Source organism: Palaemon carinicauda, chromosome 17 (assembly GCF_036898095.1).
Source record: "Palaemon carinicauda isolate YSFRI2023 chromosome 17, ASM3689809v2, whole genome shotgun sequence".
NCBI lineage: Eukaryota > Metazoa > Arthropoda > Malacostraca > Decapoda > Palaemonidae > Palaemon > Palaemon carinicauda.
The window spans coordinates 40,895,483-40,911,408 of record NC_090741.1 but is presented as its reverse complement, the minus strand read 5'-3'; the positions used below and the strand labels follow the sequence as shown (position 1 = coordinate 40,911,408).

The window sequence follows — 15,926 nt, the reverse complement described above, 5'->3', positions numbered from 1 at the left end:
AATATATACCTACAAATAAATATACAGTATAGCCAAATGAAATCTCGAGTTGACAAGGAAATGGTGCTAAGAATAAAATCTGACAATGGCCTAGACAAGAACAAAGTAACAAACATTTTTTTCTCGTAAAAATGTTTGAAATTTAAAGTCAAAATCAGCACCGATTATCATGTACTCAATATAAAATTTTACATTAAGTCTACACGAGTAGGACTTCAACCAATAAAATTAATGTTGTACTGTATAAAATCTTATTTTGTTATTACAGCCGTACTACTGACTGGACCTGAAACACCAAATTTGACCTGTACAAAAGCTGTATTCTTACTACTCTACCATTTCCAATGTATATTACATCATCTTCCCAGTGTTGGAAAAAATTCTTTCTTTACCCAGTGGAGTAAGTCTAGCAAACACGGTAAAATTCAATATCCAGTATAGAAAGGCCAACTAACACACCATGGTGAATACTGATGAAAACATTTATATTCACATCAGCCCAGCATCAGCGCAAACCTCTACTGACCCCATGAAATTTACAAGTGCTTCAGAGGGCATCACTGAATATTCAAAGGCCACTTCTGATGCTTCGCAAAGACATTTGAATTCTGATTTTGATATGGGTTGGTTCATTCTTATTTTGTCCTCTAATTCATATAGTACATTAAGGGCTGAATCCACCTTCCGAGCCTTCCGTCTCAATTCAACAGCCTTACTTGCATCAATGGTACCTCTCATTTTTAGAAAGCAATCACTGCAATGAATATCCTTATCTGCACCAGGTTTGTGGCAATTCTGACACAGAAACTTTATTTCTGGTAAATCTCTCCTTGTTGGCCAGTTCTCCTCACAAGCTTGACAGCGACAGACAAAACACTGATTCCTCAATAGTCTTGCCCTTCTTTCCTGCCTTGGCTGAATGTTGAAGCAATCTATGTAGCATATTGTTAACTCTTCTCCTACAGCAATTGGTCTTAGTGCATACCAGAATGAAGTTCGACCAAAGGTGGTATGTGACATACGAGGATCACAGGAGTGATTGAGAAGTGATTTTGCTGGAAACAGACTCACAATCTTCACCTGCAAGCATACAAAGGGAAAGAGTTATGTAATTAGGGGTGAAGCGTTTAGATTGATATTTGAAGTCTATAAAGAAATCCCTTAATGCAGCTGTCTCATTTTACAATAGTTTAAAGGAATATAAAATTGTTGGGGTTTAATTTATGATGCAAGTCAATATCTATATATTGTATTTACATATTTCAAATTTACATAACTGCATTATGGAAGAAATGTTGAAATCTCTACTGACATCACATGATGATAATTAGGAAGTGGTAACTATCACATGAAGTTGATTCGGAAATGCTAACACAGAATTGGAGATATCACTTTTCATCTTGATATAATCTTTCCTTTTATTCTGACTACAATGTAGTTTGAACAATTCTCTATAAGATGTTAATCAAGGTTAGAGAATATTCAATTTTAAGGCAAAAATATACTTTCAATAAAGGTAAAATAGGAAGATAAAGAAAGTTTGGCAAAATGAGTGAAAATACAGTGAAGTTTTGGCAAAATGAGTGAAAATACACTGAAGTTTAAGAGATGTACAATTGAGGTGGTACTGTAATGCTGAAAAAGATCCAACAATTAACTAATAGGTGGAAAGGAGACTTTGAAAGATGACAAAGGTAACAAATGTGTAAAATTTATGTAACAAATCTAGAGAAAAGGCACAGAAACTGATGAGACATGTTGGAGGAATGAAGATGCGAAGGTATATCGGAGGCATCTGGGGAGGGCATCATGGTACAGTATAAAGTTATAGCTAAGTTTGTTACCACCACATGCCTAATTAACTGTCAATCACAGTTATCAGTGGTAAGCATAACCTTACTGTAAAAGATATCTGTAAATATTAGATGCCCCCAAGGTAAATTATTATTACTAACCCCTTTTCCAGTGTTGAAGGAATTTAGATCATTCTTGACACTGTTGCTGACTAGCATCCTGCAAGTTTCCAAAAAGTCTTCTTTATTTACTGGTACAGGTTTGTTAAAATCATCAACAAAGTACCTTTCACTGAATTCCAAGAGTTTTGTCAACCGAAATGCAATCAAGCACTCGCTAATAAGATCTTCCAATGTATAAGTTCCATATCCTTCATAAAGATGATAAACCGACTGAAATGAGGATGAACTGTATCTCCCTTTGCTATCAAAACCTAAGCGTTCAGGTAGAGAGGGTTGGGCACTCCTAAGCTTACTGCAAATAGATTTCACTTGACTGAAGTTAAATGTTTTAAGCATTTTATAGGAATTAGCCCTTGCTTGCAATTCATGAGCAAGTACTGAAGTCAGGATCTTGCAGTCCAACCAATGGTCCTCTGAAAGACCTCTTGCACGGCACGATTTGCTACAAAATACAACCTGCAAGGGGTGAAAAGTTTACTGAACACGACTCAACAACACGACATGACGACACTCATTTATGATAAGTCTCAGATGATAAAATATTCCCTTATGTTGCCTTAGTTTACCACTTATACCACAAAATGTGGTTTGTTAAAAATTTTTCCGCTTTAGCTTAAAGTTAAATAACATTATATCAAAACACTATATAAATTAAGAAAAGCATCAGAAAATAGTGATTGAAATAAGCTTCTTTGAATATTTCCTCGGAACAATACAATAGGATACACAATTGGTTACACCTTATCAAAAAGTTGTTTTTAACAATAACAAGTGTACTACCTGTGAACATCCGGGGCAAGGAAGAGGGTTCAAACACTGGAGAGAACAAGTGGAGCAATGTGTAAGCAGTAGACTTCCATCAAGGCGAATTGCAAATGCCCTCTCAACACCCAGTACCTCACCTCCAGGTAGAAATTAAATATAGAAGAGGGAATCAATTACAGTAGTTAATAAGATTATTATTGTAAATATTGTCATTTGAAAACTTAGTATTTCCCACCGACCAATCGTATTCTAGATATTGCTGTCAGGGATTTTTAATTTCATACACCTCTGATTGACCAAATGAGCACTCTTCAGCTCTTAGACTATCTTCTCTTGACATTTCTAGACTATTCAGACAGTCCTTACATCAATCTGGTGGATCATCTTTGATCAAGTAAAGCTTGATTCTTTTAAGAAAGATTAAATTGAATAAAACAAACCGTTTAGGAGAACATTATCAAGTTGAGCTCTTAGAAAAAAAAAAACACTCCATAAATATCTTCCAAAATTAAATTTTAAATATTACAACACAAACTAGATAAAAATCTTTGAGTGAAATTTAATTTCTACTTTGCATAAGCTAACTACTTACTTTAGTTTCCAAAGGTTACACAGATTTACAAATAGGTCTTATATTACGAGACTAAAGGATATATGAAAATATGTCCATGTTTTTAAATAACAATTATGTGCGTGGCTCGCAGATCGATTTGTACAGGTTCAACATAAGCAATATAGGATAGAATAATTTTTTTACAAAGCTCTAATATGCATAGATCGTTCTAAAAGAATTGACATTAAATATGGTAGAATGAAAAATAAATAGGGAGTAGCAGGAGTGTAAACTGAAAAGTCTTTGGCTACCCTAAATTCTGAATGTGGCTAATTTTCATTTAGAATACTGGTCTAGTCTTCTGAGACTGACTATGTTTCTTAGTGTCGACTATTAACTATCAACTTCCGCCATATCATGAAAGGAACTCTCGTCTTGTTTTCGTTAAGTTATGCAAACCGCTTTAATAGATATTGAAAAATAATTTTCTAGCATCATACTTTTTATATATTCATGTTCTGGCATCATAACCTACCTATCAAGATTTATGAAAACATGACAAATTCAGAGATAATTTGTATTTTTCCCTAAATAATACAAACCTGTAGTTATTTATGTGGATATACTTTCGGCAGAGCTGGAAGGCAGTAATTAGATTTAAAATGCAAGGCAGCAACCCTGCCTAACCACTTGAGTGGGTAGGCAGGGGATTTGCTGGGGGTACCTAACCACTTATACTGTATATAGTTTCACAGCTGTGAGCTACGTCACGTTTGGATTGCAAGCAGGACTTACTAGGAAACAGGTGATGGTGGGCCAATTTATATAATCAACTACCGGTTTGTATTAGTTAGGGAAAACAAATTACCTCCGAATGTCATTTGTTCCCATACTAACAAACCTTTTGTCATTTATGTGGATGACTCACTCTTGGGAGGGTGGTAAGTTCAACAACTGGCTTAGTCATTGACCCGGGTTTAACTAGTACAGTATTAGACTGTAATCAAGGGAAACATTGTCACCTCACTTATCAATACAAGCGAGTATGATAGTGTCCTGAGCAACCCAAGTAGTTGTGAGAGATATCATATCAACATCTAAGAATGTTCCTAGTTTAAATAGGAGCTATACACATAAATAGAAGTTTCCCAAGGCCTACCTCGCAGGAGGCGTTGGGGCGTGTACAAGTATATACAAATAAACTATATTTGGTAAATTACACAAGGGATGTGGTTATTACCTGTAGAGGTTGAAGCCAGTTTGCAAAGGGTCCCATGGCACTGTTCCCAGTGATGATGATGATGAAAGTAAAAGAGTCAGACATACATTCATTCATCCCAGCCTTACCCCCAGGTAACCAATGACCTCAACCTTCTGCTACTTGTCCAACAAAGAGCGCGAGGTATTCTTAACCACTTGTTTTATCACCACCACAGGAGCAATAGAGAAACCGTATCTGGTCTTCAGGGTGAGGTGAAGATCATACATGCTTTCACCCTACCAATGGAATGGTCTGCTTCTAAATGTTATGGACGAATTCTGCCCTAAAACATTATGAGCTCTGGGTCACCTCTATGAAGAGAAGGAGAGGGATTCCATGACTGGTATATGACCTGTGTCCCAGTCACTAACGAGATCCTTATAAGCCTCCTTTGACCTTCCTAGGGTTAGCGAAGCTCTTTTATTTTTTTTCCTGAGGTATGCCCTCAATATAATCACTGGCGTGAAAAGGAGGAATCAATGAATGATATATGACCCAGTGGGTGCCAGTGAAGAATGGGATTCTAATGCATTCCCTTGGGAAATCCAGGGTTGGCGAAACATGCTGTACTCTTAGGTCTAGGCAATCCTCCTCCTCGAAGTATGTCCTCAAGTAATTACTGGTGTAACAGCCTTGATTACAAAGTGGCAGGTTTCTGGTTGCAGGGCTTGAACCTCAGAACAAAATTAGATGTTATTTGGTTTCTCGCCATAAGCGAGATGATGAGATCGGCAGGTGGCGAAATGACTCGTTGTCAGCAGGAGTCGACGGAAGGGCGAACGGGAGGCGAACCTCATAGACAGCCAAGACGTCAGCCGCAGTTGCAGCAGCTGGCTTCGCACCCCGATGTCGTCTATAAGCACAGAGGAAGAAACCGAGAGGATTAAAATTTCATCCCCTCCGAAGAAAAAGAAAAAACCAACCTGCGGACGGGAGAGGTTACCCCCAAAAAGTTGTCAGCGAAGAGGATTCCTTCCGATAAAATCACAGGGACAAACAACATCGACATCTGAAATCCGCCCATTACTCTGTAACAAAACATCAGGAGAAAAAATACAGTCACATCTGTAAGAGAAAAAGGAAGAGTGTGAAACAATAGTCTAAATGGCTAAGCCTTGAAGGAGAGAGCCGAGAGGTCCGCTCTCTACCAGCCAAAAGCAAAAAGTGACGTAGCTCACTGCTATGAGAGTATATATCACCCCTGCCTACCCACTCAAGTGATTAGGCATGGTTGCCACCTCGCATTTTAAATCTAATGGCTGCCTTCCAGCTCCGCCGAAAGTATATCCACATAAATGACGAAAGGTTTGAAAGCATGGGAACAAATAATGTATGTGACCACAACCTTGTATTAAAATCTTTCACTTTGATTGCAATACTCATAAAAAAAGTACCATGATCTGAAATGTTAACAAACCCTTCATGATAACCAACACAAGGTTGTATATTCAACAAACTCAACCTTTTTTGACTGAAAGATGATACACCAGTTAACATACTATTTTCTCAAGTTTCACCAACTAGTATGTCTTCTACACAATGGTGTAAATCAAGAGAGAAGATACTAGATAATAAAAACAAATACAAAATAAAACCCTGGGTAGAGCTAGAAAGTGCTTACACGAGTTTCTTGAAACAATAAAATATGATTAATACTCTACATACTTCAACTTTGTAACTATAACCAATACTGACCTGGTTTGATGCACCGTGTTGCAACCATTCCTCTTCCTTTCTTGGGACAATATGACAATTTTGCTGCACTACTGAAGGCTGGGATGGAAGGGTTAGGGTCACTTAACACAGGAGGTTTCAAAGCTTTGGTGGACAGATTTTTCTTTAGGGCATAGTTTAGACCGTAGAACACAGGATCTTTCTGACTCCAGTTTGATGCCCCATCTGCAATTTGAGCATTTTGGCATTTCACCCGTCTTTCCTCCAGTTTAGGACGGAGTTCCTCTGGATATCCATACTCTATGGCCAGATCAATATCTTGTAAACACTTCTCATATTCTCTTAAATCAAGCATAATGGCTGACCTATTGGAAAATCCTTTACCTAAGGCACTGCATTTCTCTAGGGCAACACCGCCATACCTAGAAGGGTTGATGCGGGGAAAAGCAAATTCTGGATCGTCATCAGTTTCTTCAACTTCCTCGTTACTCAAGACTGGATGTGGTGCAGATACTATACTTAGATTATAAAGTTCCAGAGCTTTTTCATAATTTTTAATTTTATAATACTGGTTACCCTTAGCCCGTAAATCATCAGCTTTTTCTTCAGACTTCACTGATGGTTCTAGGGAACTGCAGTCAAACTGATAATTGTCCCATGCCCACTGAAGGATTTCATCTACGTCCTTTTTTCCCTTATAACGCACTATGGCAACAGTCGAACTAAGTTGTTTGAAGTTGAAGTTTGCCATTACTGTATCTGTTTGTTTCCTGTGAAAATGTACAATGGCAAAAATATTGTAAGAAAAAGTTTATTTATAAATATCCTTGGATAAAATATGCCGAGAGAGAAAGTGGACATTGCTACCACATGAATTATTGACACATGATATTAATACAAAGAAAAAAAAAAATCACAGGAAATAAACTATCCAGTAATTCTCATTATTCACAGTGGCTGTCAGCGAATGTGAATAGCACAAACTAGTAAAATCTCTAAAGGCAACTATTTTTCCTAGAAAAAATTCTTATTGCCAAAATTAAATATATGTTAACACATTCTGTGAGCATAAACATGTTAACAATCACATTCCAGTCATTATCAGAACATAACTGAATGTCTTTTAACTTTGTTCTTAAATAAGTTTAGCCAGTTGGTCAATACTACTGCAATGTTGTTGAATCGCATTTGAAAATTTGTTCCCGAACTTTAACTTGTAAGTAGTTTGTCTTCACATGATAAATCTAGAGGTGTTGCCACCTCCACTTAAAATCTATCTCTCACAACAGAAGTAACTTTGGAAATTGCTGGGGGTACAAGAGAACATGGTAAGAATAATTTTATCTTTCCATTATACACCTCATGTTTGATTCAGTGGGTTGCCCATCCATAATCTTATAACAAGAGAAATTTAAATTTTCTCACTTGAAGCAAGAACATTGAACTTTAGTGCCCAGAAGGTTTGGTGGATTCCCTACTTCTGTATATTGGGACAATATTCGGCAAACGTCATAAGTTGAAAAAAGCGAGATTGAAATAAATGTACTTTGTGAAAGCATGAAGATAACTATTCTTACATACTGCAAAGAGGGAAAAGACAGGTTGTTTTTTGGACGAAAAGAACAGATGAATTAAGAGGCCAAGATAGCAGTCAGACCAGAAATTTTTTTTTTTTTAATAGAGCAAATTTTCGTTTTCTTCAAATTTGCTAACCCCTTTTACACAGCTGACCTTGTGTCAGTATAGATTACTATTCATTACATCCTACCATTTGCAAATGTAAATAATACTGACATTTTGGTTAAATCTATAATTGTGGTAAATGTACAAAATAGGAATCAAAATCTACGATGCACCTCCTCCAGGTTATCAAGCAACCCCAGCCACTACTATTATTATTACTTTCCAAGCTACCACCATAGTAAGATAATCAGGATGCTATAAACCCAAAGGCCCCAACAGGGAAAATAACTCTGTGAGGAAAGGAAATAAAATACATTATTAGTTCAAGAACAATAACATTAAAATAAATCTTTCATAAACAAACTATGGTACTCTCAAGCAAGAAAACTCTACCCCAGGAGAGTGGAAGACCATGGTACAGAGGCTATAGCACTACCCAAGACTAGAGGACATTGGTTTGATTTTGGAGTGTCCTCCTTCTAGAAGAGCTGTTTACCATAGCTAAAGAGTCTCTTCTACCTTTATCAAGGGGAAAGTAGCCACTGACCTACAGTGCAGTAATTAACCCCCTTGAGCGAAGATGAATTGTTTAGTAATCTCAGAGCTCATCAGGTGCATGAGGGCATAGGAGAATGTAGAAAGAATAGGCCAGACTAATCGGTGTATGTGTGGGCAAAAGAAAAATGAGCCATAACCAGTGAAAGGGATCCAATGTATTGTCTGGCTAGTCAAAGGAGCCAATAGCTCTCTAGCGGTAGTATCTCAACGGATACATTACATGCTTTCATCTTACGGAAATACAAATAACAGTAGATGGAAAACGTTAAAACAAAGAATATGAAATATTGGAGAACTAAAGTTATAGGGAAAAGAATTTAAATGCTTTAATTCATTAAAGAAAATAATTATGAGCTATAGAGTGAAAATTAAAAATCCACAGATTATTTGGGGGTTAGGAAGAGGACTAAATGGGTAGCACACCCTTCCAATTTTCAAATTCCTAATAACTTATATATATTCACATTTATATCTTTCTTGAGACAGTGACTACCCAACACTAAATAAAATTACATGACAGAGCATCACTTCAACTGCTAGCCGAGTTCCCACTTTTCTATGTTAGAAATGTAAGGTATAAATGATAGGTTATTGAAGCAATTAAAGGTGTTTATGATAGTCATAGTGTGTAATAAATGTCGGTAGACATGAATTTGTTTTGGTTTGGAAGTTTTATGTGAAGGTGTGTCATATGTGAAGTGTGTTATGTCTCCATGACTGTTCATGGTGGATGGGGTGATGTGATAGGTTAAGACGAGGGCAACGTGCGGAGGTGTTTAGTATGGGGTACTAAAAATCTGTGATACGGATGTGGAATGATCCGAATGGATATGTTATAAGATGATTCAGCAAGTGGCCGGAATTAGATAAAACCTAGAGCAAATATAAGCAGGAGTAAATAGGAACAAGGAAGATAGAATTAATATTTGTACTATGGTTGAAAAACTGACGTGATTAATTTACATAGGTATATGGAGTGAATACAACAAACAATGACAAGATAAAAAATGGTTATCACCGAATAAGTTAAGCAAGGGAGGTAAAAAAATAAAGATGTGGGCAAAAGACTAGTTGTTAGAGCCTTAAATCATCTGTGGAAGGCTACCCAGATGGAAATTTACAAAGCAAATGTTAAACCACCTCTCCCTTACAGAAGTGAATTGTGGATGTAGAATATGAGAGAAAGACTAAAGGTTGAATATACCTGATCGTGTAGTATATATAATTTAAGATTTGATGATGTGAGAAGATTGTCGACAAGAATTGGTGAAAGGGTTTATGTGGTTGGGAAGTACTGTGAGCCTATGAGGTGGAAGAAAGCCAGAGTTAAATTAGGTTGGAGAGCTAAATTGAAAAGGGGTAGAGGGAATTAATGAAGTTTTTCCCCGTTACTAGGACAGGGGGGAGGGGAATAAGTCATACCTAAGTATTTAGCCTTAATTTTGACGGGTCGGTACACTAGCGTGTGTAGAATTCACGAAAAGCAATACGTGACGAGCATCAATTCATGTATCATAGCCACAAAAGGAAATATTAAAAGGGCTTGATTAGAGTTATTAAGTAGTTTCATCTTAGGGCCGTTACACACTACGGACAATTCGTTTCTGTATGGATATGGTTCATTTAGGTTCCAGCAAAATGTCAGTGGGTTCACAATATACGGTTCGGATACGCTGTCTGGATACAGCTGTTGCTCAAATATAGGGCCTAAAATTAATTTCTTAAAAGCAGTACGAAAAAACCAAGACAGAACTGTTCAGTACAGTGTTAACCAGGATCCAGAAAAGGATAGGTCTGCTTACAACCAGGTCTGAATCAGAGTGGGCAGACAATGCATGCGCGGGCTCACATGAGCACCTAAACCTGGACTGGGCTTAGGTAAGGCAATCCAGGTCCAATGATTTGGCTTAAAAGGCGACCCAAAATATGTCGCAGTTTCTTTTTTATATTTATTCTATCCCTAGTAAATTCTTTGATATATAGTGTCCTTAAGATGCCAGCATACAAATACCAGTTATCTTGTACAATGACTCATTCATGAACATTTCTTCTGGTAAACGTCACAATGGAGGAAAAAAAAAAAAAAAAAAAAAAAAAATCCTTCTTGAAACACTTAGCTTGAATGTTGTCAGCACAATGTCGAACAACTGAACAGTTCTTGGGTATTTTAACATGAAAAGAAATGCTTAGTGCCTAAGTCCTTAGGTTTAGAGCAAGACGTGTTTCTTTCGTTTTCAGAGACATGCTAGTAGGCTTCACTGAGTGAAGACATGTTTTGCGTGGAGCTCTGTTCACCACTTGCCCACAGCTGTGTTTTTAGCTTGTGCTTCTCGTTTATGAAACCATTGAAAGATATTAGTTGATCTTATGGATAGACTTAAGTGAAAGTAAGAAGAAATAGTACATCATATCAGCCCCTGACTCCTAGTAGTCCAAAATGTCAAACCACGGGCAGATACGCAAAGAGGTGTGTCTATAGAGACAAGCATCAGTGATAAAGAATTATCAAACTTGCATTGGATATGCCCATACTGCTTTGATGAAGCCAGAACAGCTAAATTACATACAGTATATAAGAATTGGAGGAGCAATTGAGAGTGAAGGACCATGCTAAGAGTGCACGAGGCAAGAATTGATGAATTGGAAAAACAAGTTGGGAAGCTTAGCACACTCGCGCAGATTCCACCAAGACCACTGATAATCTAGCACTGAATATTGAATCAATTAAGAAGACACTTTGAACCAGGGTTGCCAGGTTTCCCAAAAGATAAAAGGTCAACGTTTGATAAACTGCACCTTTAAAAGGCCAACCTAATAGTAGAAAAAGGCTGAAAATATTGCATTTAAGGCTAACCAATTTCAAAAACGCCAAATTTAGGTATCTAGCACGAAAAAAGGCCTAATTTGGAGTTTTCTGTCTCGAAAAAGGCCAACCTGGCAACCCTGCTTTGAACACTGATGGACCCCACACCAGAGAAAACATATGCCCACAAAGTAAAGCAAATGAGTCTACTGGTAATTAAATCAACAAATGTAACAAGTAAAATTACCACGAGAAAAATTGAGGTCGAACATGCACTTAAAAGATATTCCAATGCTTAATACGAGGTCAACCTCAAATGGAAATGTTGTTGTGAAGTTTTCAATTGAGAAGATCAGAGTGGAAGCAACAAACCAAATTCAGACAATGGTTGTCAAGCTAAAACAAGAAAAAATGGAAAAAGCAAAAATTATGATTTGCAATGTTTACAATGATGAAGATGAAGCAGTAAATGCGATGATATTAGGTGTTTCGATTTCTTGTTCAATGTTTGGTGACAGAGTTTCATGGAAGTCTTTTGGGATTATCATGAGCAGATACTAATTCTACAGCAAATTGTTGATACCGTGAGAGCAACAACACTTGCAAACTCACGGTTTAACTGCCTGTATCAATAAAAATATGAACGAATTCTGGCATCTACGTCGCTTATAAAACTTTACGAGATGCTTAATAAAATGCAGTGTTAATTTATAGGTATTATTGCATAAGTTAGCATCTTTTGATACCCGCCCCAAACCAGTATTTTGAATACCAAAAACCCAAGGCACACATAAATACTCGCAATAATAATTATACAATTCTTAAAAATTGAAGCCAAATTAAAATCTGAAAGTGTTCGAACAGTGTGCTACCGGTAGCCGCTCTACCTAAGATTGTTCATTTTTTTTCCCGCAATAGAATCAAGATCTCTTGAATTTTTTTTTTCTTTCTCCCCTCTTTTTGCTTGCTGATATGTATGTTATCATCATTGTTAAGCGTTAATTCTATTGTAATTTTGTTACCCAGACCTTAGAACTCTGTGGTCAACCTGCTAATTGATGTTTATAATATATCACTGATATTATTGCATATCTCATCTTTTTTTTATTACCATGTCAAAAGTGTAAGATCACTGCACCCTTACTGTAACTGTATATGGCTTTTGCTGAAATAAAGATTATTATTATTATTAAAACCTTTCTGATTACATACCTCAAATGAATGGCCCACATGGCAATTTCAATACGGCAAGTCTTAGGTTTTTTTAAAGTAGTTTTGTAAAGAAGAATTTGATGTACAAAATGGGCAATGTCATTTGCTAGTGCAAAACAGAACACTGAGCAAGCAGTAGAGATGTACTTGAGACTTTAGCTATGGTAAGCAGCTCTTCTAGAAGGGCACTCTAGTTTTGGGTAGTGCCATAGCCTGTGTACCATGGTCTTCCACTGTCTTGGGTTAGAGTTCTCTTGCTTGAGAGTACACTCAAGGCACACTATACAATCTTGTTTCTCTTCTTGTTATTTAATACACTAGTTATTTTCAAGGTTTTAGTCTTAAACATGAAAGATTTATTTTAATGTTATAATTGTTCTTACTCCTCATGAAGTTTATCCTAATTTCCTTTCCTCACTGGGCTATTTTCAATGTTGGAGCCCTTGGGCTTATGGCATCCTGCTTTTCCAACTAAGGTTGTAGCTTAGCTAGCTTTTCAAGTAATAATACTAAAAATTTGTTTAAAAAATATCACCAATGAAACAAATTTATAATTAAGGTATAATGGATGACTGTGAACAGACTTTGAGAGAGCAGGCAAACTTGAAAAGTCAGTTAATGACGCAATGGAAGAAGGATCTCTTCAAGAAACTGTAATTAAAAAATCCTAATTTGATCTCTTCAAGAAACTGTAATTAAAAAAATCCTAATTTATGTGGCTAAAGCAGCAGAATACAATAAATGACATATTTATTTTGATGTTGTTAATAGTTTATATATGACATGTCTGTTTTGACGTTGTTACTTATTTTAGAATGAATTATTGTTAATTTGTTCTCTTCATTTATTTATTTCCTTTCCTCACTGGGCTATTTTTCCCTGTTGGGGCTATTTTTCCCTGTTGGAGCCACTGGGCTTATAGCATCTTGCTTTTCCAACTAGGGTTGTAGCTTGGATAATAATAATAATAATAATAATAATAATAATAATAATAATAATAATAATGTTCTCAGCTGAACATAATCTATAGAGACGGACTACACACATCTCCTGAAGGTGCTGTCCCTCAGATATGTATTAAAAGATATATTTATTGCAGTAGATATTTATTGCAGTCAAAGGGAAACTATACAAGAAGGTAAAGATTACATCGAGTCGCTAATATATGAATTGGAATTGAATGAAGTTCATGTTCTTAAGTTATAAAGGTAATGTATAGAGAAGAAAAGGCTTGTTTTACGTTTATATATCGATTCCCCAGTATGTTTTCCCCACCCAAAACCCCGAGTTCCCACTGGGGGTCCCCCATTATCGGAGGATATAGATGTATATATATTTCTGAAACTATTCATTTGCGACGGGAACGGGTGTCATTTTCGAAGGGAGCGTAATTTTTTCTATAAGAATAAGTAGCTGTTTTCCTAGGTTACATTGCCCTGTAATACACTACAATGAAACCCAAGTTTTTTTTTTTTTTAAAAAAACTTCTGTACTTTAGAATGGAATATCTAAATAGAAATACTGTATCTAATAAACAGACAAGGAATGACTATCGAAGCATTTCTTTATTCCTTAAACCAATGAATTCTTGCTGAAAGGATATCGGAAGTTATTTGTCCTCGTTATTATCATTATTATTACTAGCGAAGCTACAACCCTCGTTGGTAAAGCAAGATGCTTTATAAGCCCAAGGACTCCAACAGGGAAAAATATCTCGGCGAGGAAAGGAAATAAGGAAATAAATAAATGAGAAAAAAATTTGTGAAATGAAACCAAACAACAATGCATATGAAAATGGATTTTTTTTAATCCCTATTACTGGATAACTTCATTTTTACTGACCTTCGATAACTCAGGGTCTCCGTGGGTCCACTTACCAATATTGAGAAAGGTGAATAAGCTTAAAATAGATTAGTTTTGATAAAGGAAACGGCTTAAAATAAAAACATAAAATTTGTTCAACACCACTTTAGCAGACCCGTTTCTGGTGTGAAAAGTTTATTCAGTTTCAATTAAGGTTTAAAATTCAGAGGTCGCTCATGAGTGGCAGAGGCAAGAGAGAGTGACATTGCTCTATCAAGCAGGACAATGTCCTAGTGACTGACCATATATACATATGGTCAGCGGCCATGGCACCTCTTGACCCAAGGTAGGTCCAAGGAAGGCCAGGCAATGGATGCTGATGAGACTCAGCAGATAGACCTATAGACACCCCTTCCTTAGCTCTCAAGGATGGTGACGTTGCAGCGACCAAAGGAACTATTACGAGTTTGAGAGGGACTCGAACCCCAGTCTGAGAATCGCCATGCAAGGAAGCTACCACCAGGACACCACAATCATAATGTAACATTAATTTATGTAATGGTCCGTCCAGCTGTGCTATTATATAGCATTCAGTAGCAAGTACAATAAAGTAACATTTCTGCACAGTAAGGTAACAATCACTAAACAAGCGCAAACACATGTCTGAAGGTCGTGTCAGTGGTATAACTCACAATCACAAGGGCTGCTGTCCTAAGGAGCCTTTGTATATCAGCGGCCAGTTACTCACGCGTTGCATAAAAATGTATATAAACTAACCTAAACTTTTCCCTCTACCCTAACATACACGCCGTGTATTCACCTACTTACCTAACGGGAGGGGAGGGCCCTAATGCCCCAATGTGAACCCCCCACCCCTTACACTGTCGTATTCTAAGTTTGACATAACAATACATGCACATAACAGTAGAGACGAGACAGTCCGTGGTAAACCACAAGTAATTGGCCTTTATTCCTTTAAACTAATGCCTGACATAATACTTCTTACGTGTAAGGATGCAGGATATACAATCTCACGTATCAATGTGAAAACATCAAGCGACTCGATGTACACTAACAGTCTGTAATAGGCAACGTGAGTATTTTTACTTCCTCTGAGATGTTTTTTTCATTATCTAACTTTCTTTAGAGGTTATACATCGCTCATACCTCTCTACAGTTTCTTAACACTAACCTCTACCGATTTTGAAGGCTTGATTCTTCTTCACTTGGGTGAGACGAGATTATTTGCCACTAAAACTTTAAAATCAACGCTTGATAACCACTAACCCCGCCCACTGTCGCCCAGTAGGCTCAGCTTCCTACAGTATGACCAGAACCTCATGGACATCAAAGATTTAGGATAAAGCACAAACTTTACCCTATACTAAAGTAATATTGTAAGCCTTTTTGTTTTGGTAATTATTTATTCGTTATAACATTTTATTTTACTTTCTTTGGTCTAGTTTATTCCACTTTTCACACGATTTCTCGTGAAGATTAAGTAGATGGGAGTCAATAAATCGGATAATTTCTGCACTGATGACCCATCTTAACCGAGGGAACTCGAATATCTATTTCCTGAATAAAATGACGACGCACATGCACTATATCGAATAAAATGTTGCATGTTTTCACAAA

At 36.8% G+C, this 15,926-nt stretch overlaps 1 protein-coding gene across 1 annotated transcript in view; it reads right to left on the bottom strand.

The window, feature by feature from the left end:
* LOC137656319 (uncharacterized) overlaps positions 1-15,617 on the bottom strand; it is an 88,707-nt gene extending 73,090 nt beyond the window's left edge. The window contains exons 1-5 of the mRNA XM_068390491.1: positions 15,481-15,617; positions 6,251-6,999; positions 2,757-2,878; positions 1,956-2,432; positions 494-1,080 (exon numbers count right to left, since the gene is read on the bottom strand). Coding sequence (XP_068246592.1) covers positions 494-1,080; positions 1,956-2,432; positions 2,757-2,878; positions 6,251-6,980 — 1,916 coding nt within the window. The 5' untranslated portion in view covers positions 6,981-6,999; positions 15,481-15,617. The remainder of the gene's footprint in view (positions 1-493; positions 1,081-1,955; positions 2,433-2,756; positions 2,879-6,250; positions 7,000-15,480) is intronic.
* Between the last annotated feature and the right edge of the window lie 309 nt (positions 15,618-15,926).